Source organism: Mustela erminea, chromosome 1 (genome assembly GCF_009829155.1).
Source record: "Mustela erminea isolate mMusErm1 chromosome 1, mMusErm1.Pri, whole genome shotgun sequence".
Classification (NCBI taxonomy): domain Eukaryota; kingdom Metazoa; phylum Chordata; class Mammalia; order Carnivora; family Mustelidae; genus Mustela; species Mustela erminea.
The window spans coordinates 104,080,299-104,103,388 of record NC_045614.1 but is presented as its reverse complement, the minus strand read 5'-3'; the positions used below and the strand labels follow the sequence as shown (position 1 = coordinate 104,103,388).

The following is a 23,090-nucleotide window of genomic DNA, read 5'->3' as shown; positions in this document are numbered from 1 at the left end:
TGGATAGCTTCCTCTGTGCATAAATATCTTTTTCGTTCTTTAAAAGGGTGATATGTTGTTTCATTACACAAATGTACCATAATTGGTATTTCACCAGTCCTTATTAATAAACCTTGGCTTGTTTCCAATTATTTACTATTACACACAATGCTATGGGAAACATCTTTTTAAACGTGTACCTGTGAGTATATACAACTAAAATATCACTGGATCATTTCAGTTTTAGTTGCTACTCTGAATTGTTCTGAGCTTAGGTCTTTCAAGAGCCACAAAGACTACAAAGCACTTCAAATTCTTGTTGCAGATGCAAAAATAATTAGTACTAGATTTCCATTAAATATAGATCAAGACTCGGAAAATTTTGGTTTCTCTTAGTGTAAAGATAATGACAGATCAGGATCTAAGAGTGAGGGTGGCATGAGGTCTCTGATAATGTTCACCTAAAAAGGAACGACTGTGGAAACTCAATTAGAAAAATGTGGAAAAGGTCTCGTATCGGCTTGAGACTGAATCTTAAAGGGTTCCTAAGCCAAGAAAAGATTTTTATTATTGAGGAATTTTAGATACTTCAGATACCACGTTAAGAAATAACGAACAGGTCAATCTCTGAAACTTCTATATGATTCTTTCATGTTCCCAATTTCCCTAAGTTCAAAGAACAGATGTTTGTTTAAAAAATATTACATATGCGCGTGTACTTTTTAAAGAAGGGGACAAAACGATTAACGTCATAGCTCCTGCCTTCTTTAGAATCACTAGAATCGGCAGCCTGGCTGGAGGAGGGAGACCCGAGCGGCGCGGGAGCCGCATCCACGCAGCCGCCCGAGCTGCCGGTCAGCGCTAGGGGTCGAAACTGGGGCTGGAACAGGGGGTCGGGGCCGGTAACGGCGGCGCGGGGGAAGGCGAGGCCGCCCGGGCAGGAAGGAAGAGCTTCCTAGGCCCACCCGCGGTCGTCGCTCCCGGGTCTCACCTCAGCTCTTCGTCGACACTCCTGCCGGGCTGCTCGGCCGAGGCCACCACAGAGGAAGTCGTAGAACTCTTGTTCTTCAGGATCCCCTTGATGGGCCGATGCGAGGCCGTCGAGGCCGCCATTGCCCGCCGCTCCGGCGGTCGGCTCAGCGTCGCTGCTTGGCGCTGGGTCCAGGAAGGAAAGGGCTGGGCGCGAGCACAGACTCGCCAGGCAGCCGCTGAGCCCGCCTGGGGCTAAAGCGGCCGCACCAGCTGTCGCGGACACGGCTACCGGAGTCGTTGTCACGACACAACGACCCCGACGCCACGGCTGACGCCGCGTGGCTGACGGCCCTTCGCGCGCCCTTCGCCACCGACTCTTAACCGCGGCCTGCGGAGAAAAGCCGGCCTAGCTCCCCAGCGCGGGAGCGACGCCGACGCCGAAGCCAAGCGGACCCGCCCTCTCGCGATATCTAGGGGGGGGGGCGGGGGCGGGGCGAGAACAAAGCCAACCTCCTCGCCCCGCCCCCTCCCGGCTCTTCAGTCAGCAGGCCCCTCCCTACCCAGGCTCAGACGCAGTCCCGGAGCTGTTTCAGGGAAGGTCCGGGAAGGTTCCTGGTTTGCCTCCCTGTAAAGTTACAGATCTCTCCAGGCACCCATCCACCCTCCCACCACCTCATAAGGTCTATATTGTTATTTTTGTGTTTTATAGATCGGAAAACTGAGGCTTACGGTGACATCATTCCACAAAGATGTTGGCTGATTTTCAGAGAAATGATATATGTCACCTCTTTCCTTCCATTTAACCACATAAAAAGTTTTAGCTTTTATAAATTCATGGCATATCAGCATTAGAATGGCCCTTAGAGACCTATTATGAAATCACAGAATACTGACTTTTATGAAATCATAGAAGTAGTCTAACTGAAATAGTCTAACTTATTTTACCACGGGAGTAGCTAAAGTACAGAGAACCTCTAAAGTACAGACCACCACTATCACACTTCCATAGTGTGTGGTCATAGAACTTGGGGCTTCTGACCTCTGGTGTCCACGATCTCCCTATGTGTTTGTAATCCTATGAAAGGAATTGCTGGCATAAATTTCTAGAATTGTGATTTATAATCTGTTTCCCTAAAAAAAATCCAGGAAATTTACTTAAGTTGTCCAACACTAGATGAAATAGGCCAGAAACCTTGGGTGCTGCTGTTTAGGTAGTTGTAAGAAGAATCCCAAAAGAGAAAAACAAAAACCAAAAACCACACACACACACACACACACACACACACACACACACACACACCTTCCCCAAGTCTGCGTTGTTCTGTGCCTAGGTGTGAGGGAGAGATCCCAGAGAGAACTTTGATGAGAGGAGAGAGTTTGAGCCTCTAGGGTATCAGGAAAAGTGGGTGTCCATGTTGTGGAGTGCAGTGGATGTTGTGAAGTACAGGGAAGGGCAGAAATTTGAAGCCCTAGGAACAATCTCAGAATCATGCTGTATATAGAGTCAAGCTAGCAGAGGGCATGGCGTCTCTTCCAGCCCTCCAGCCTCTCTCCATGCAGGCCCACTGCCAAGAGTTTGTACAGATGGGAAAAGATGAGGTCTCAGAAATTAAGCAAGTTGCTCCCCCTTATGGATTGAATTGTATCCCCCCTAAAAATAAGATAAGTTTAAGTACCTCCAAGTGTAAACTTATTTGGAAATAGGGTAAGTGCAGATCTAATTAGTTAAATAATACAAGGTCATCCTGGAGTTGGGGGCGGTGTGACTCCAGTATGACTCTTGTCTCTCTAAGAAGCTGGTCGTGTTCAGACAAGGAGGGCACCATGAGATGAGAGAAGATTGGAGTGATGCATCCATAAGCCAGGGAAAAGCAGGGGTTATCCAAAGCTGGGAGAAAGATGGAGCAGATTCTCCTTTAGGGCTTTCAGAAGGAACCAGCTCTGCTGACACCTTGATTTTGGACTTCAAGCTTCAGAACTGTGAGACTTTAAATTTCTAAGTAGTTTAAAGGTACCCAGTTTGTGGTGCTTTGTTATGGCAGCCCTGTACACCCCTCTCCTGCCTACTCCTTCCCCCAGTTCCCAACTCTCTCCTCACCAGGCTTTATCCTAGCACCCTTTCCAGATCAGGCCTCATCATCTTCATGACCAGCTAGAGCAGAGCAGACTAGTTTACCCAGAACTTCCATCTCCAGGAGATCAGCCCTTTGGGGGATTCATAGATCACAGATCTGTAAGGAATCTTGTCATTCCCGCCAGTAGCTAGCCAGCCTCTCCTCCAATAACCCCAGTGGCCAGGAGCTTGCCACCACCCTACACAGCTCAGTTTATCTTTGGACAATTTTGACTCAGAAAGTTCTTCCTCCGGTTGAGCTGACATGAGTTCCTGGGGTAGGAAGTGAGGTGAGAGAATGTGTCAGGGGATAAGGGCTGCACTCTACCTTAACCCAATGGCAGCCAGCTCTCTCATCTCCTATCTCTGGGCCCCACATCTCATCTCCCTTAACACAGGCTCTGCGCTTTAAGGAGCAACACAGTTCATGTCCTTAGAACTATGCTCCTCAGAAATGACTTCAGGGTTCCTGAAAATTATTCTGCTTCTATTGTCTGCCTCCCCCTACTCCCATCCCTGCATGTAGTTGAGATCCTAGCATGGAACAGTAAAGGAATGACTGCTGAATGAAGATAACAGAGGGGAAGTGAGCAGGAAGGGCAGAAAGGCAACAGCTTTGCCTTTAGGATCCCCTGTGTTCCCCAGGGATTTCCCCAGGTGTGAGCTCCACAGTCATTCTTGGCACCTTCCTCTCCAGGCCCCACTTCTGTTCCAAGCCACAGGTTCCCAGCTGCCCTCCTCCTTCACCACCATTAGATCTGACCTCACACCCAGACAGCCCTGCCCCACCCTTGGGGCAGAGAGAAGGTTCTCATTAAAGGGGAAGCAGGATGGCCACCTCCCTTCCTGAGTCCTTGACACCACATTTTCTCACACCTGCGTTGCCACTCTTGCCCTGTCAGCAGGAGCCCAGATCAGCAGAGCTAATCCTGTTTTCAAGGGAATACAAAAAACTTCCCATCATATTCTAAATTATTGGACAGATTTGCTTTGTTCCTGCTTGGGCCCACAGTCGCCTCCCTGAACCTGTGACTGGGCCCCTAATTAAGCACTGTCTTGCTTTGAGACCCTTTAATGAAAAGGCCTTCCAGAGTATGACCTAATGTGTTTTATTACAGTTAATAAAATAAAATACGTTGGAACAGGAAGTAATGAAGAGTTCTCTGAAGAACCTTGAAAAAATGTTTCCCTCATCCAAATTCAAACTCTGCCTCATGTATTATTTCTTTCACCCCCAAACCCACTAAAAGTGAATGCAAAGAGGACTTTCTTAATATTCAAAAAAATCATAATAAGATGCTAGTTTATAAAAGTGTGAGTGCCAGTGTAGATTTTCCTTATATTTTAGAATAATTGAACCACTTGATTCCTCAGCGTGGCCCAAAGAAGTTTTCCAAATGCTTCTAAATAGAGCTCTCCTTCTACACCTTGCTGAGATCCACTCTTATAGGAAGTCATCTGGACAAAACAGCCCAAACGCTAAATTTGGCTGTACTGGTATTATTTCCTGAATGTTGAGGGTTTGGCCGCCAAGAGATGGATTGTAGATGGACTCTTCCACTGTGGATCCAAGTTTCTGGAGGTAGCTATTAAGCTCAAGGCGAATCGTATATTTAAAAATATAATCATATTTAAGGACTTTCTCACAATTATTCCTGCTTTCTTTTTGAAGACTGCATATGGTTGCTGATTCAATGCTACATATAGAGAGGAGGACAGCAGATCCTTTTAAGGTACCCCCTTATGTGGCTGAGCCACTTGCTCTCTGCTCATTGAAATTGGCTAACAGGCCAATACCACTTGGTGTTTCCCCAAGAAGAGAAGTTCAGACCTAGCAAGGGCTTCAGCAGCTGGCTCTACCAAGCCTGCCTAAGTCATCAACCAGGGTTCATTGAGCAGAGAAATGATAGTACCTGCCTTCCAACCTCTGGAACAGTACCCAAAGGTTGTGACTTAATGACCACTAGTCAGCAGCAGTTCTTTCCCTGCCAAGAATAGCACATCATTAGTTCCAGTTTCAAGTAATTGCCCTACAAGACAAGAAAATCACAGATTTTGCAGTACACGTGGTAGAAATTCATGGTAGCAGGGGCAAGATTATTTAAACCAAATACAAAAAGTATTCAAAAAGAGAGAAAGCCAAGGACAAAGATGAATCATTTTCTGCTTTAAAAAACAAAAAATGACTTTGATTTGCAACACTGTTCTCTTCAAAGATATCCCCCAACAGTTTTCTTAACCTTACCACGAAAGCCCCCAGTGTGCCAAAATACTTATCTGAGAAAACTCACAGAACATAGACAGACCTGTCAGGTATACAAAGATTTCATTAGTTTCCAAATGTTTCCTGACCCTTTAAGAACTAGTTAAATTGAGGGAATCTCAGGAAGCACTTCCTTTTTCAAAATCTTTAGTATGAAGGGCTTGGAACAGTAAGTAGGAAATATGAATTATTTTCTTGGCTAAGCCACCAATTTATCTTGTGCCTGCCAGAAATCACTCAGTTTTTTGTGACTGTAAATTTTTCATACATATCAACTGGTCTGGTTTGTAAATTATTGCAAGAAGTAAGCAACATTGCCATACACTGTAATTTCATTATGCTAATATTGCCAGACTCTATTGCGTTTTAATATTCTGTGGACTCATAATGGAATCAGGAGTACAGATTTTGATTCAGAATACATGCAATGTTTGTACAAACACTTCCTGGAAAACCTGAAATGTACTTTGAAGACTGTATAGTCATTGTTTACACTAGGAAGGCTTTTTCCTTTAATAACTATGTTTATGCTCACTTACATTTGTTCTACTTTGAAATTGCTCAACTATGTAATCTTCGTATTTGTATCTGATTGTTGTTGCTGTCTCCAGATTGGTCTAGGGGCCAATCTCTGTTTTCCTTGATGTCTGCTCATCTTCACTCTGCTCTCCTGCTAGAACAAAAATTGGGTTACATCTTGAGTCTGAATTTATAAATTAAATTTTGCTTTGGCAGCTGTGGCGTGGAGCACAGAGCCAGTAGACCTTTCTCTGCTTCCGTCCTTTGCTCAAGGAGCTCAGTCTTCAGAGATTGCTCTTTGCATAAGATAAAGTTCAAATTCCTTGGGCCTTCACAATCTGGCCCCATCTGTTTCTCTTTTCACATTCCCTTTCTTTCTCCCTGTGTTCTTCACACCAGTCACACTACCCTTCTCAGGATGCCAGAGCGCCCCATGTGCCTTCACTTTTTCATGCCTTTCCCAATCTGCAAAATGCCACCCTCCTTTCTCGCCCTGGCATTACCCCAGCTCAAAGGCCACCTCCTTCCCCACTCCACTTAGGTAGAGTTAGTCTTTGCCTCCACCAAGATCCCTGGGAACAGTTTGCATTCCTCTATCTTATAGGGTCAAAAATTTCCAAGTGTCTGTCTGTCGCATGGTGGTCTCTTGAGGGCAGGTGGGTTTCTCCCTTCACTCGCCAACAGCACAGCTCAATGAACGTGGTGTCTGTCCATAAGAAGCCCTGAGCAAATGTTGATCAAAGCAGTGAACAAACAGCTCTGAAATTCTCCCATCCAAATGATGGTGCCCTTAAAAACATGGAAGACAAGCTGATTATATATCTTGTTCTATGGGCCAGTTGTGGTACGAACAGCTGTAACGCAGGAAAGGAAATTAAAGCAATGAGAAACACACTCGCACATGTGTGTGCATGCCCACATGCACACCGAACACCTACTTTGTTTAAATGCACATCTACCTTTAATTAGGTCTCTCCAAGTTTTGGTCCTATGTTCCATAAGAATAAAGTGTCTGTGTTTGTGAGGGTGTATCTTCCTATAATGTGTCCTTCAGGTATTGTACCACGTGGGCATGTGCTCTGCATAGGATTCCAGACCCTCTGTGCTCTCCTGGGGCCAATGCAGGTGGGGAAAAACCCCTCAGTAAGGACACACAGAGTTCTCACAAGAGCACCTGGTGTCTAGCTCTCTCCACCATAGATAGAAAAGTCAGGAGAAAGCAAAACAAGGGACACTGTGGGGAGAAGCTCACATTGGGGAAACCAGCAGCAGGAGCCACGTGGGTTGGTGGTTTTTGTGCAAACATTCTCATCTATGAAACATAAAGCAGGAAATGATGAAGGTTTCCAATAACCTTTTTAAATATGTCTTATACAGAACATGCTAGGGTGCAAAAGAATTTGCTTCTGTTTCTCATATGGGGTTTTCTAGCCAGCATCTTGAATGAAACTGAATAAAAAAGGAAACCAAAGTGAAAACTAGTTTTGTCCCTAGGGTTTTTTTTTTTTTTTAAGATTTTATTATTTATTTGCCAGACAGAGATTACAAGTAGGCAGAGAGGCAGGAAGAGAGAAAGAGAGGAGGAAGCAGGCTCCCTGCTAAGCAGAGAGCCTGATGTGGGGCTCAATCCCAGGACTCCGGGAACATGACCTGAGCCAAAGGCAGAGGCTTTAACCCACTGAGCCACCCAAGCGCCCCAGGATTTTTTTTTTTTTTTAATTGTGGCACCTATATTGTTGTATTGTAGGTAACTAACTAGAATGTTCTTTCTAACTGCCTGCCATTAATAGTTTACCTACTTGGAAACCCAACTCTGTCCAAAATAAGTTCACATTAATTTTGTCTCAGTTTTTTGAAGATCTACCCTACCCCTAGTATTCTGGTATTCCCTTTTTTTTAAAAAAAGATTTTATTTATTTATTTCACATATCACAAGTAGAGAGGCAGGCAGAGGGGGAGGGGGAAGCAGACCCCCTGCCAAGCAGAGCGCCCAAGGGGCTTGATCTCAGGATCCTGGGATCATGACCTGAGCTGAAGGCAGAGGCTTTAACCCACTGAGCTACCCAGGTGCCCCTGCCCCTACAACTTTTTTAGAGTTGAAGCAAAGGCACAAAAATGTTAGCTACTTTTGTTTCATCTTTTGTCTCTCTATGTAAGGGGAAATAGAAACAAAGTAAATTTGTATGGAATGGGTAGGAATAAAATCCTCTGGTTAAGCAAATTAACATACCTAAGTGTGAGAATACATTTGAAGGATTAGGACATAATGAAATTAGGTCAATGCTAAAATAACCCTAAGCAGAATTTAGCATAAATATTACCTCCTCCCCCTCCGCAGGCACTAAACTCTGCTTTCAGTTTTGCCAGACTCTGGGACCTGGGCAGGCTTTTCCTTCTTGAGAAGTCAACTAGGAGCCAATTCGGCTAGCAGTGCTTCTCTCCCAGCTCAGCCAGCTCTCAGAGAGTTCAAAGGGCATAGTGGCTAGCTCTCTCACAGCCAAGGCCAGCTCCGCTCACCAGGTCTCCCAGTCCTGTCACCCTGGATATGCAGCCTCTTTCCCCACTGTCATCTTTTTTTTTTTTTTTAAAGATTTTATTTATCAGAGAGAGATGGCGGGGGAGAGAGCGAGCACAGGCAGACAGAATGTCAGGCAGAGGCAGAGGGAGAAGCAGGCTCCCTGCCGAGCAAGGAGCCCGATGCGGGACTCGATCCCAGGACACTGGGATCATGACCTGAGCCGAAGGCAGCTGCTTAACCAACTGAGCCACCCAGGCGTCCCTCCCCACTGTCATCTTCAAGCATCTCAGTGTTGCTTCTCCTCAACTCTTTCTTCTGGGCAACCCAGCCTCCATTCTTCACAATCTGCTTATGCTCTGGGTAATAATCAGAGTATTTGATAACCAAAATGGTGCAGGCTGGCCCCAACCAAGCAGAGAGGAAAGTGGCCACCACGCAGGTGTGGGTTCATATAATTCAAGGCTTCTGCTGTACCAAGTGCTACCTACCCCTTTAGTTTGTGGGCTCACTGAGGGGGTGGTGGTTTGTACCAGGGTGGTCAGGTTATGGGGAACACTCTGGAAACTCAGAAGAGTGGCTTATCCTGGTCCTGTTGTGCTGGTACATACCTGATGATGAAGTCCCAGAACCTAAGTCAGGTTCGGTGGGGTGAGGAGGTTCGGAGCCGACGACTAAAAGAATTCTTACGACGTCGTTGGTGCAAAAGGTGATTTATTAAAGCACGGGGACAGGGCCTGTGGGCAGGCAGAGATGCGGCCGCCCGGGGTTGTGAGGGTAGGCATGTTATATACCCTGCTGTTGGGGGAAGGTGAGGGGAAGGGAGGTTTCAGTGGAGTTTTCATATGCTAAAGAGGGCCTACTAGGCGCCAGGATGTTCCAGGCCTGCCGGAGGCCTTGCTCTTGCTGCTGGATCAATGTTGTCTTTAGACCAGCCATTAACATTAAGATAGTTGGGAGACTTTTTGGTGGGGTGTCACAATCCTATCAATCGTCTTTGTTAGTGAGATTTAGGACATTTGTAAGCCAAGGGAGACTCCTGTCTAGCAGGATTGTGAGCTCTGCAAGTTAACTATTTGCTTATTGTTCTTGGCAGTCAGGGCTGCCTGAGGGATGCTACACTTATGGAGGGGAAAGGGTGAAGAGGGGGTGCAAGGCACCAGCTTTTGCTTTGTCCTCAGCCAGCCTCCTGCTCCCTCATCATACCCACTGAGTATCAGCCCTCCTGGGACCCCAAATGGTCTACCTTCCTCACCATGACAGAGTTCTGGTTTTTCTCTCCCATTCAGCTCTTACAAATCACAGCTAGATGTTCACTGCGTGCCATGGAGCCCAGGGCCCAGAAGCGGTGGGGCTTTCCCTTGACTCTCCAGGCTGCTTCCTTCCTCATCGCTCCTCTACCCCAGCCCGATCTGCAGGTAAAAATCCCTCCTGAGCTACTTTGCATCCCTGTCTGCTCCTCTCAATCGGGGCAATCTCATAAGCTCTTGGCAGTCTTCACGTTTCATCAAGAACTTTGATTCATTTCCTCCCCTCATTTTCACTGCAAATTAACAAGTAGCTATTCTGATTTTATTTTTAAAATGCAAGTTAAATTACTTCCTAGATCACTCCCCTCAACAGTAGCATTGCGACTCATACTCTGTCATGGTTTTCATGGGGAGCGGACCCTTGACCATGGCTCCTCCACAGCCACCAGCCCCCAAACGATACTGAATGAAGTGAGTTCTCTTGTGTGAGTCTTTCCTCTGCCTGGGATGCCACCTCTTCCTTCTTCTAGTTTGGGCTTGCGCTGGTTTGTCCTGAATGAAACTCAGGATTTGCTCCTGAGTGAAACCTTCTTTGACTCTTTCAGGCCAGGGTCAAGTGATCCTACTCTGTGCTCCCATAATGCCCCATTCTAACCTCGATTACAGGGTCCTTATTCTATGTGGTCTCTGAATCCTACGTTGTGATGCGATGATTGATTTTTTTGTTTATCTCTCCCTCTAGACTCTGTGCAACTCAAGTAAACTCAGGTCAGTTCTCCTAAAAGCAGTGTGCCTAACATACTGCCCCTTTTTATTATTTGTGGGGGTAGCCTTTCCTTTTCCCCCCCTAATTTTTGGCATTTTTATTTTGTTTTCTCGTGTTGAAATTTTAATTTATTATTTTTTTAAATGAAATTTTTTTTTTTGCAATTCAGTTTGCTTTTTCTGGATGGAATTTCTGGCTTCCCACAGACATTAAATGTGGCTCTAGGGCACTCCCCTTCAAAGAGGTAGTGTTTGTGGTTACCTGTGGTGGAGATTGAGCCTAAAGCCTGAGATGGTGCAATTAATAGACATCTGGAAGCATTGTTGTGGATGAGACATTGAGATACGGAGACTCCGGAAGACTGTTGTTTGTGGGTGGGTCCCAGGTATAAAGGCTTGAGAGAACTTGCTTTCTGTCTCCCACAATATTTGGTAAAAATAGCACTTACAACTAATATTTCAGAATTCAGTATATTTTATGGTGATTTTGAGATCTTGATTCATAGTAAACAAAAGAAAAATAAGAGCTATAAGGGAGATAGCAATACCATCAATCATAAGATGTTGCAAATATGTTATGAGCTAATTTGAAATACAAAGTTTGAGTTGCTTTTGATCCAAGTATTTTAAAAAGTCTTTAAAGTGCCAAAAACAAAGGAACAAAGAATAGAACAGATAAAAGACAAAGGTACTCAAAAAAGGGTCGACTTTCCAGCCAGGCTCCACACCCTGTCGTGTGTTAACTTCCTTTCTCTGCGCTAGAACTGAGGGATACAAACGTGAATGACAGAGTTCTTGCCCGGCAGGCCCTCACCATCTAGTAGGAGAGGTATGCCAGCCCACCAACAGCAAAGAGTCAAGGAGATAATTTAGGTTTATTATTTAGGGTGGACACATTGGATTTATCTTTGGAAGCGGTAATTCTAAGAATAACTGCCTTCCTGTCACAGATAATATGTGAGCCACTGGAGTTCTTATGCATGATTCAAATAATGAATCAAACCAGTCCTCAGAGCAAGTAACTGAAAACATTGCCCGGGTTACCAATCTTTGTCCCTTGGGTAGAAAACTACCATACTATTTCTTGTCCAGTATTGAATCTGGTGGCTTCAGGTGATGTTTTCTGGCATGTTCTGTGGATTCTGTTTTTAGAAATTTGTTCTACCACCTAAATAGTTTATTTTGTTATTCTGAAATAAGAATTATGCTTAGTTTTAAATCGTTTTGCTTTGTGATTTTTTTTTTTTTTTTTTGAGATGTGTGTTTAACACTTAGGGTACCATCATTCTGTATTAAAAATAATGAAGGAGCAGGAGGCTGGCTGAGGACAAAGCAAAGGCTGGCGCCTTGCACCCCCCCTTCACCCGCTCCCCTCCATATGTGTGGCGTTCCTCAGGCACCCCTGACTGCCATAAAATGATAAATGGTTAACTTACTGAGATCACAATCCTGCAAGACAGGAGTCTCCCTTGGTTTGCAAATGTCCTTGAGATTTACAACAAAAAAGTTACCTTATCAATAGCCCAATTTCCAGGGACACAGAACTCAGTTCCTCAAGCCCTAATGTCACCCTCCCCTCCATAAAAAACCGAAGGAGGCGGAGGTAGAAGGAAAAGTAAATAAAGTTAAATTTCTTCTAAACCTAAATCTCATTAACAAGGATGCTTGATAGCAGGAATGTAACATTCCACCAGGAGACTCCCAATTGTCTTTACTTGATAGTAACCAGGCCTTCAATATCCTGATAGTGCTTTTTTCGCATGCGACGGCTAACCGGCCAGTTCTGCTTCTGTAAGATTGCTTTGTCTGCTTTCGCGCGCGGGGGGTCCCCTGACCCAATTCACTGACGCCAAGTATGCCTGTTCAAACAGCTCAGCTCCACCCGAAACTTGTTTGTACCTGTCTATAAAAACCCTGCACCAACCCAGCTCTGGATCTCTCTCGGCGTTATCGGCAACGAGCGGCGCAGAGGTCCAGGTTCGAACCTGCAATAAACGACCCTTGCTGATTGGCTTTGACTCACGTCTCTGGTGGTCTTTTAAGGTGGGGGTAATACTCTATTGGCATTTCAATAATCTCTTAGGAAACCACCTATTGGTTACTCTTTGGGTTTTAAAAGTAATGCCTTTCTTTAAGATGGTGATAGAAGTGGTTGCTACAATATTATTAACTACAACGAATATTATCGGTTAATTATGAGGTTTCTTTGGGACCTAAGAAAGATTCTCAGACATAGGCTATTCTTTGGTAAAGAATTTACCCTTACTGTGGTAATTCTTTTGCTGTTGGTTAGCGGTAAACTTACTTATGGGAAGATATGGCACCTCAGGGTTTTGTTTGTTGGAAGTTATTAGAATTGAAATTATTTGAAATGCCTTCTCCTTTCAATGAGAGAAAACTTTTCTATTATAATTCAAAACAGATTTAAGAATGGCCAACATTTTCAAGGAGCAAGAAGAAAGGATGAATGAATGAATTGGGATGCATTTTCAATAACATACAAATGGAAAATGAGAACTGGACACAAATAAAATATTCAGGCTAATTTAAAAATTACCAATGTTTCTCAGTCAATGTATCAAGTACATGCAATCAGTTTTTGTCCTTCAAATCAAAAGGAGGCAGCCTAGTCTCATGGGAAGAGAGGAAGTGGGTATTAGAAGCTTCTATTTTCATGATTCCTGTTCTGTCCTTGACTAGACAGACCAAAATGTTGGGAGGCTCTCATGAAATCATTGCCTTGCTTCCTAGTAGAATTGCCTCTTAACTATGTGAAACAATATCCCTAAGGCTAAAAATAACCAGCATCTGAGTCCAAGACTTCCCTGATGGTCATCTTGTATACCTAGTGGCCCTGGGGAGTCCTCCTCTCACTAATCTCTAATGACATCGAGTATCAACAAGCCTAGCCAAAGTTGCTTTCCTTCTTAAAAATATTTTATTTATTTATTGGAGAGAAAGAGAAAGAACACAAGCAGGCGGAGCAGCAGGCAGAGGGAGAAGCAGGCTCCCTGTTGAGCAAGGAGCCCAATGTGGGACTCAATCCCAGAACCCTGGGATCACGACCTGAGCCAAAGGCAGACATTTAATTTACGGAGCCACTCAGGTGTCCCACCAAAGTTGCTTTCTTGATAACCATGCCTTGTATATAACCTCCTGTGTAGTGGTTATTGACTTCCTGAATGTAACCCTGACTTTAGACCATGTCTCTGTGGTACCCTTTTCTCATAGGAGGTGTTTTGTTGTTTTATTTGTGGGGGAAGGAGCAAAATGAGGCAAAAATCCCAAATCATACTATGAGTAAATTACTTCTCTGATAGGAAATAGGGTCCAAGTCAACCATAACTAGCCCCATACTTTTATTCAAATCATTTCACTTTGCTGAGTTTCAGTTTCTCCGTCTGGGAGACAAACGTGCAGATGTGTATCTATGAATATGCACACAGAGGTATATGTGGGAACAAAGCAGAAATAGTAAATTGGGACACAATCTGTGCTGAATATGTTGAAGCACATGAATATGGGATATTTACATTAATTTGGGTTCTGTTCTCATTTCCATGACTGATTCTTTTTGAGTTCTGGGGCATTGATTCAGACTCTGCATTCATCCATTCCTTTGTTCATTCACTCACTCATTCATTCAGTAAACATTTATTGTCTAATATGTCAGGGACTATGCTAACCTCTGAGGATACAAGATATAAGTAGAAAAGCGAGGATCCTGACTTCAGAAATCCTACATTCTAGTGGGAAAGGTGGACAATAACTACATAAGCAAGTAAGTATATAAGATAATCGCAGAGAGTAAAAAAGAGGTTAAGAAAGAAAAGGGGTTCTAGGATTAAGATCATCGAGCCAATCACTTGCATGTAGATGTTTCTAGAGATGCCATCTGAGCTGAGACTTGACAAATGAAATGTCGAACTTGAACCTATCAGCCTGAAAAAGTAGAGAGGTTATTCACATTAGTAATCCATAAGTGCAAAAATGACCCATCTAGACTGTTTCCCGTGCACAGTAACACTTTGTACGAAATGAACAGAATGCCCTCAGGCAGAATAACACAGAAGTCAGCCTCAATGTTTTAGATTTCCTTGGCATCCTCCGATAGGGTTGGTTCTGGCCATGACCAATGTGAACCTTAAAAATAAAACTGCCAGTAATTTTACCAACAAAAGTGGATTTATTTGGAAATGACAGAGAATCACAATCCAGAAAAAGCCATCTACTGCAAAACTATAGACAAGTCCTGTGAACCAAAGAGGAATACTCTTTTATAGAGGAAATAAGGAAGTTGGGGTGGGGCTGTTATAAATCAAAAGTCCATTGGAATAAACTGGGAATTCGTAGAAGAGTGGCTTTTCATTGGCTGAGTTATGCCGGTCTTTCATTGGCTGGGCTGTTGCCAGGGGAGGAGTAAAAACTTCCTTCTTTTTGCTGGCATAGTAAGGTAGTATCCACGTGCAAGGTCTGGCTCTTCCTGTTGGGTCCGAGGCGGACTGGTGGGGCTCCAGAGCTCCCCCTGCTGACCTTCAGCTCCACTCTAAATGAGGTTTCCTGGTACTAATTTTCACACCCGCTGCTCCCTCATCTGGGGACAGGATGCAGGGAGTCCTCTGACTCTGGGGTACTTGGTTTCATCAGTTCTGCTCCCACCAGGCTGCAGGCAAAGAACAAACACCTGCTTAGTCATAGCTGAACCGTGCTGAGGAAAGAGTGCCCACCTGCTGCTGCTTCCAGCTCTGCTCACGCTGGCCAAGGAGCTCCTGAGCCCAGTTTGTCATCTCCTGGGAATAGAGCTGACTCAGAGCATCGGCTTCCTGTTTGACCTGGGAGCGGTTGGCAGCCAACGGCCTGGATGAGAAGCAGGTGGAGCTGGTGGCTGCCTATGTAATATGGCTGGAATTTTTCTCCCCTGACCTGTCCTCAGTGCTTGAAACTCGACTGCCAGAAGTGAGCATCCAATCCACCACTCAGTTTTGGAAGGTTTTTGTTTGTTTGTTTTTGGTCTTCAGTTCTCTCAAGTTTTGGAGGAGGGGCCACTCTTTAAATATGATAATTAAACATCTTAAAAGGGACTCGCAAAAAATTCTAAAAATGACAAGAGTCTGTTTATAAGTGACTTACCCAGAATTACCCCATTTCTGAATGTTTCATACACTCTACTCTTGGAACATAACTCGGAGTTCTCTGACCTGCCCCCTGGGTTACTCTCATTTACCTTGCTCTTCAGACTCCTGGAGACCTCTCTTGCCATGACTAGTTCACAGTGTGTCTGACGTAACATACACACAGAGCTGCAATGCAAGGTAGAGTTCCGTGAGTTTATGTCTACTATTTCCCACCATTCAGCCTAAGAAACAAGACATTATGGGGCACCTGGGTGGCTCAGTCCATTAAGCATCTGCCTTCAGCTCAGGTCATGATCCTGGGGTCCTGGGACCAAGCCCTGCGTCTGGCTCCTTGCTTAGCGAGGAGCTTGCTTCTCCCTCTCTCCCTGGCCTGTAGCTTCCCCTGCTTGTCCTCTATGTGTGTATGTGTGTGTGTCAAATAAATAAAATATTAAAAACATAAAAAAGAAATCAAACATTACTATGGTAGACTAAAAATTCCCTCCCTCCCAAAGATATCAGGCCTTAAGCTCTAAAACATGTAAATGTTAAATTTGGAAAAAGGGTCTTTGCTGATGTGATTAAATTAAGGGCCTTGAGATGAGATTATCCTGGACTGTCCAGATGGGTTCTAAATATCATCACAAGTATCCTTATAAGGAAGGTGGTAGAAGGAGATTTCATACACACACACACACACACACACACACACACACACACACACACGAAGGCCCTGTGAAGACAGAGCAGGAAGAGATTTGAAGGTGGGAGAGGTAGGACCACAAACTGAGGAATGCCAGCAGTCACCAGAAGCTGGAAAAGGTAAAGAAGAGACTCTCCCTTAGGGGCGCCAGAAGGAGCATGGCCCTGCCTGTACTCTCATTCTGACCTTGACTTTGGACGTTAGGCCTACAGAACTGTGAGAAAATAAATGTTGGTTGTTTGAAGCCACCAAATTTGTGATAATTTCTTACAGCAGGCACAGGAAATTAATACAATTACCAATGCAGTGAAAGCCACTGGTGTTTCCCTACCCAACTGCAACTCACTCCTTCTATCTCAGGAGGTAACTAAGACCTTGAATTTGACATTTATAATTCTGAGTTTCATTCTACTTTGATGACGTGTGTGTATTCCAAAATAATGTCATTTTATGTATTCTACTGTATCATTCCACATTTTCCTTTTTGCTTTTATGCTTCTGCATATTTTTGTTTATATATATAAATATATACATGTTATATATATTTATATATAACATAGATAGATAACCATATTATATATGGTGAAACATGTCACTCTAGTTCACTTTTACTGTTGCATAGTATTCCAGTGTGTGTGTGTGTGCATGCGCGTGCATACTCCAATTTTAAAATCAGTTTTTCTGCCAATGGATATTTATTTAGGTTGTTTATAGTTTTTCAGTCTTTCAGACAGCAACGCAACAAAGATTTTTGCACATGTCTTCTTGTACCCATGTGTGGAGTGTTTGTAAAGTATTTACTAGAGGATGCAGTTACTAGATCAAAGCTTATGTCATCCTCAATTTGGCTAGACGCTGCCAAATGGCTCTGATAAAATACCAATGTATGCTTGGTGAGCTGGATTCTGACATCAGTAGATTTCAGGAAGGGGAATGATGTGTACCAAAGGTGCAGGCATGGGAAACACAGGCGGCGGTAAGTAGTCAGTTCTGTTTCACAAAACAGCAGTTCCCATTTGAAGCCTGAAAGCAAATCTGCATTGCGGCGGAGTGGGTCGGGGACGGGGGGGTCTTCTTGCAATCTTTGCCCTCTTTTGCCCACCATCTCCCCATTCTGGGACGTCTTCTCAAGAAACAGATACACTCTCTCAAGTAATTGTGGCATGCCTTGGTTGAGACCAGTGGACTGGGTGCCTGAGAAGGAGCAAAGGGAGAGGGGGCAGGTAAACTGGGCTGGGAGGGCCACCGGGAGAGCTGAGATGTCACCCAGGAGAACGCAAGCAGGTGGCACTCAAAGTCTCCAGCAGAAGCGGGCACCGGCCCCTCTGCAGGTATCTGGAGGCACCAGGAAGGCTCTAGCACGTTAGGGTAAGAGATTTGGAATAAAGGTTGGCATTTGGCCTCTGAAAACCCTTCTTTCTCTCAAGTCCCCTTTGTACTGTGCTCACTGAGAGTGACTTTATAATTCAGCTTGATGTTGCTTCCCCCCACATCTGAATGCACTGAACATGCTGCAGAGCTGGCTGAAGATTGGCATTCTACATTTTAATTATAATTGGCAGTCCAGGAACAATGTAATCCATCCCATGCCTTTGCCGAATGTAACAAGTTATATGAATAAAATGTGAGTATCCCTCTGAAAAAATGTATACATCCAAATAATGTATAGTTTGAAAAAGCTATGTATATTGATTAAAAAAATAAAGTGTGTAAGTGTATGCATGTGTGTACATTGATAAGGGTTAGAAGGGGATACAAAACAATGCAAAGAGTTTGTCTTTTAAGTTTATGATTCATTTTCCCTGTAAAGGCAGGTACTTTCTCCTTTTTAGGAAAAGCTGCACTTCATTCATCCCGTGCAAAACTATAGAACGATAAAAGTCTGATCTGGAAGGGTCATTGGAGATACATCATCTGGTTCAGCTCTTTCAGTGACGTGTCGGGGAGGAGGCAAGGCTGCCAGGGGAGGGGGCTGCTGGGGTGAGCTGCTGGTTTGCCTGGGGCTGAGAGTAGTGCTAGATCCCATCCCAGAGCACTTTCCACCAAGGCGCCTCAGCATTGCCAGCTTGTTCTGCATTGCTTAGAAATGTTAGATAACTCTTGATGAGCCCGTTTTTAATTTCATATTTGGTATTTATTCAAGGTAGTAATTTTAGCATATGAGTTGACCATATTTTATTTACCCAAAGGATACAAACATAGTGATTCAAAGGGGCACCTGCATTCCAATGTTTGTAGCAGCAATGTGCACAACAGCTAAACTGTGGAAAGAGCCCAGATGTCCGTTAACAGATGAATGGATAAAAAAGGTGTGATATATGTAGACAACAGAATATTATGCAGCCATCAAAAAAGAGAAATCATGCCATCTACAATGACGTGGATAGAACTAGAAGGTATTATGCTAAGTGAAATAAGTCAATCAGAGAGAGAAAATTATCATACGATTTTACTCATATGTGGAATTTAAGAAACAAAACAGAAGATCACAGGAGAAGGGAGAGGAAAAATAAAAAGACAAAAATCAGAAGGAAGACAAACCAAAAGATACTATTTTTAAAAAATCAGCATATAATACATTATTGGTTTCAGGGGTACAGGTCTGTGAATCATCAGGCTTACACATTTCACAGCACTCACCATAGCACGTACCTGCCCCAGATCCATAACCCAACCACCCCACCCCTATTTCCCACCCCCCAGCAACCCTCAGTTTGTTTTGTAAGATTAAGAGTCTCCTATGGTTTGTCTCCCTCCTCGGTCCTATCTTCTTTCATTTTTCCCCTCCCTACCCTCCACGACCCCCTACCCTGCCTCTCAAATTCTTCATATCAGAGAGATCATACGGTAATTGTCTTTCTCTGATTGACTTATTTCACTTAGCATAATGCCCTCTAGTTCCATCCATGTCATTGCAAATGGCAAGATTTCTTTTTTTTTTTTTTTTTGGTGGCTGAGTAATATTCCATTGTATATATACACCACATCTTCTTTATCCATTCATTAGTAAATGGGCATCTGGGCTCTTTCCATAGTATGGCTCTTGTGGACATTGCTGCGAAAAACAGTGGGGTCAAGAAGCCACTTCAAATTACTACATTTTATCTTTGGTGTAAATACCCAGTAGTGAAGTTGCTGGGTCATAGGGTAGCTCTATTTTCAACCTTTTGAGGAATCTCCATACTGTTTTCCAGAGTGACTGCACCAGCTTGCGTTCCCACCAACAGTGTAGGAGGGTTCCCCTTTCTCCGCATCCTCGCCAACATCTATTGTTTCCGGAGACTCTTAATCATAGGAAACAAACTGAGGATTGCTGGAGGGGAAGTGGGTGGGGGGGAAGGGGTAAGTGGGTGATGGGCCTTAAGGAGGGCACGTGATGTAATGAGTACTGGGTGTTACATGCAACTGATGAATCATAAACTCTACATCTGAAACTAATACTATATGTTAATTAATTGAATTTAAATAAACATTTTTAAAAAGTTGATCATATTTAACAAATATTTAGGCGTGCCTGGTTAGCTCAGTTGGTTAAGTGTCTGACTCTTGATTTTTGGCTTAGGTCTTAATCTCAGGGTGATGAGTTCAAGCCCTGCGTTGGGCTCCATGCTAGGTGTGGAGCCTGCTTAAAAAAACAAAACAAAACATGGGGTACCTGGGTGGCTCAGTCAGTTAAGCATCTGACTCTTGATTTTGGCTCAGGTCATAATCTCAGAGTTGTGAGACTGAGCCCCAGAGTGGTGAGACTGAGAGGTTCTGCACTCAGTGAGGAGTCTGCTTTGGGATTCTTTCTCTCCCTCTCCCTCTGCTGCCCCCCACCCACCAGACACACACACACTCTCTCTCTCAAAGATAAAATAAATCTTAAACAAAACCCCTCAGATATTTAAAAAATTTTTAAAGTTTGTCATATTATCAAAGTGAAAGTGATTGTTTTTTGGGGGAAATCTTTATAAAATTACATGATATTTAGACAACAATCAAATAAAAACTTTCTAAATTACTTGAGAGCCTCCTTCATGTCTCCTAGAAGCATGCAGAGGACCTTGTTGGTAGTAAATAAAGATTGCTTTAACAGCACATCCTATATTCACACAATAAATCATCATTTCAAACATTGGGATTATGGTGGGATGGGAGAACAATCCAGAAAGGGCTGCAAGTCTGAGGTAGTTACTAGAAGAAAAAGCTTCTTTCTTGCTTGGTGCTCGACTTCCCAGAGGGTCAGGTTGAACTAGAAGGAAGTCTTAGGGTCTAAAGTTTTAAGGCCTACAGTACAAATATCTATAGCAAAAATTAGCAAAGGGGAAGATCACCTTGTAATGCCAGCACCCTAACACATTAATTGCTTTCAGTTTCTCTGTTCACTTTTAGTCCTTGATTTTATGCCTTCATTCCATGTAACTATAAGTATAGCATAGATACAATGGTACATTCTTTTTTTCACTCAACATTATAATGTGAACACTTTTGTCTTAGTGCTATTTTGGTTGCAAGGAACACTCAGTTAAGTTAAATTACCTCAAAAAAAAAAGAAGGGGTGTGTGTGTGTGTGTGTGTGTGTATGTGTGTGGCTAATCTTGCACAAATTCTAGGTTGGAAAACTAAGACAGTTAAGCTCCATGGGAACTGGAGCCAGGACACAGTAAGCCATCAGCTAGGGAGCTGCTTTGTTTGGGTGGGGTCTCTGCTCATCTCTGTCTTGGGTAGGGTCTCGGCTCATCCCCGCGTTTCTGTTCCACACCCTCGTAAACTTCAGTTGTGCAACAACGAGCACCCCAAACAACGTGACCTCACGGTTCCAGAATTTTCAATCATCCTCTCTCCAGATCTCTTAAAGCCAGATCCTGATGTGATGGACCTCATTTATCTTTTCCGTCCAGGTAGGCCACAAGACTCAGAGGTTTCTTCTCAGCCTGTGGCCTGGCCATCACTAGTCCAGGCGGATACATCTCGGTTCCAGACACCAGCTCTGCAGGGAGCAAGGCCACGTGCAGGGACGCCACCCCCCACCCCAAGCACTGCGTGTGGCCCGGCAGGCCCCAGCTCTCTGGTGGCTGCCTTGTCTTCCTAACTAGGAACTTTCATGAATGCACGTGAAGTCAGGGTCTAGCATTTATGATCCCGTCCCGCTGCTGTTAGGGTTAGCTTCTGTTTAGCTCCTTTTGGTTTGGGGGCTGCTATCACTAAAACTGATGGACATTTTTGTGCAACCTTCTTCCTTTTCATCTGGATTATATAATCTTCCAATCCCATTGAAATGGCATTCTCTGAGCACCCTCAGGATATAAGACGTAACCTTACATTTTTTTGTTTAAAAAGTACCTATATTTGCTAGAGATTTGTACATAGGCAGTTATAGGCCAAAATAAGAGGTTGTGATATCTGGGATTTGCTTCAAATCCTCTAGGAAAAATATTAGGGGTCCTGGGGAGGTAACCGAAACCAGACTGGTGAGATGTTGATGACTGTTAGAGCCCACATAGTTCGTAGGGATTATTCTCTACTACTGTCTTTATTTTGCTGTTTTCCCCACTTCCCTTCTTTTCCTCTCCCTTCCGGATTTTTCTGTTCTTTTCCCCATGTATTCTTTTGCTACTTGATGTCCGCATACCTCCCTCTGGATTACCCGAGAAAGTTTTTCTGTGGCTTTGTCACCCCTGATATCTGCTTCACAGGTCCCCTTTCCTTTACTAGGAAACTGCAGTCCATCCATCTACACACGCAGCCAGTAACTCATTCCCAACGCCCTTTGAGGTTCTGTATCAGGCCAGACACTGTAAAAGGTACTAACTTCAGTCACCTTCATGGTCTTTGATGTTGCCAAATAGGTGTAAAGAGGAATGCAGTCACAACTTATCTTGTGCCATGAGTTAAGAGGTCGGTAACACTCTCAGGGATAATAGTATTTGAGAAGAGGAGCCAAGAGCTCTCTGGTCGGTAGGATAAAGCACAGGGCACAATGGCAGGCAGAGCTGGGGAGAGGTCTTCTCCTTCAGTACCTACCTCCCCCTTACCACCTTCTTGCCTGGTAGTTTTCAGACCTTAGGAATGTCAAACTGGAACCTGCAATCTGAGGTCCTATTTATTTAGAAAGGGAAAAAATTGTACCTTTAAGATGCTTGGGATTCTTGGGCGCCTGGGTGGCTCAGTGGGTTAAGCTGCTGCCTTTGGCTCAGGTCATGATCTCAGGGTCCTGGGATCGAGCCCCACATCGGGCTCTCTGCTCAGTGGGGAGCCTACTTCCCCCTCTATCTCTGCCTGCCTCTGCCTACTTGTGATCTCTCTGTCAAAAAAAAAAAAAAAAAAAAAGATGCTTGGGATTCTTGTGACATTTAATAGAAAGCATTAAGGGCGCCTGGGTGGCTCAGTGGGTTAAAGCCTCTGCCTTCGGCTCGGGTCATGAGGTCCCATGAGGTCTCTCTCTCTGCCTGCCTCTGCCTACTTGTGATCTCTGTCAAATAAATAAATAAAATCTTTTTAAAAAAATAGAAAGCATTAATAGTTTCCAGTGCTCAAGGCAATTTATACCTTATGTTCATGCTGAAAAAGCAAAACTCTCATCAGATGGCTTAATTTTGTCTTCATTTCCCAAAGCATTAGTAGATTACAAATGCTATGTGAACTAAGTGAAATTGCAGGGGAAGAATTCTGAGACCGTTCTTATTTTAAAAGTCATGATGTAAAAATAAACAAAGAAACAAAAACCCAAAAAAACAAAACCTCAAGGTGATTCCCAATTCTCTGAAGTTGGGACACCCAGAGCTGTGACTGTGAGACCCCCTGGGCGCCTATGTCTTGCAGGGACTGAGACTCTCCCGGAGCTCCCCACGGTTCCCTCCATGTGGTGCTACCTTTGCACACCTCAGCTTGGATTATACATGCATCTATACTTGT

General features: G+C 44.0%; 1 protein-coding gene and 1 long non-coding RNA gene across 2 annotated transcripts in view; one reads left to right on the top strand and one right to left on the bottom strand.

Annotated features, from left to right (window-relative positions):
• The window catches only part of PPP1R2 (protein phosphatase 1 regulatory inhibitor subunit 2), a 28,949-nt gene extending 27,544 nt beyond the window's left edge, over positions 1 to 1,405 (bottom strand). Inside the window, exon 1 of the mRNA XM_032337248.1 lies at positions 971 to 1,405. Within this exon, the coding sequence (XP_032193139.1) occupies positions 971 to 1,092 (122 nt within the window). The 5' untranslated portion in view covers positions 1,093 to 1,405. The remainder of the gene's footprint in view (positions 1 to 970) is intronic.
• An 84-nt stretch (positions 1,406 to 1,489) lies between these two features.
• On the top strand, positions 1,490 to 15,624 carry LOC116586826. The gene is made up of 3 exons (XR_004284165.1): positions 1,490 to 1,631; positions 9,651 to 9,779; positions 15,039 to 15,624. It is a non-coding gene; the product is annotated as an uncharacterized LOC116586826 (long non-coding RNA).
• The last annotated feature ends 7,466 nt before the right edge of the window (positions 15,625 to 23,090 follow it).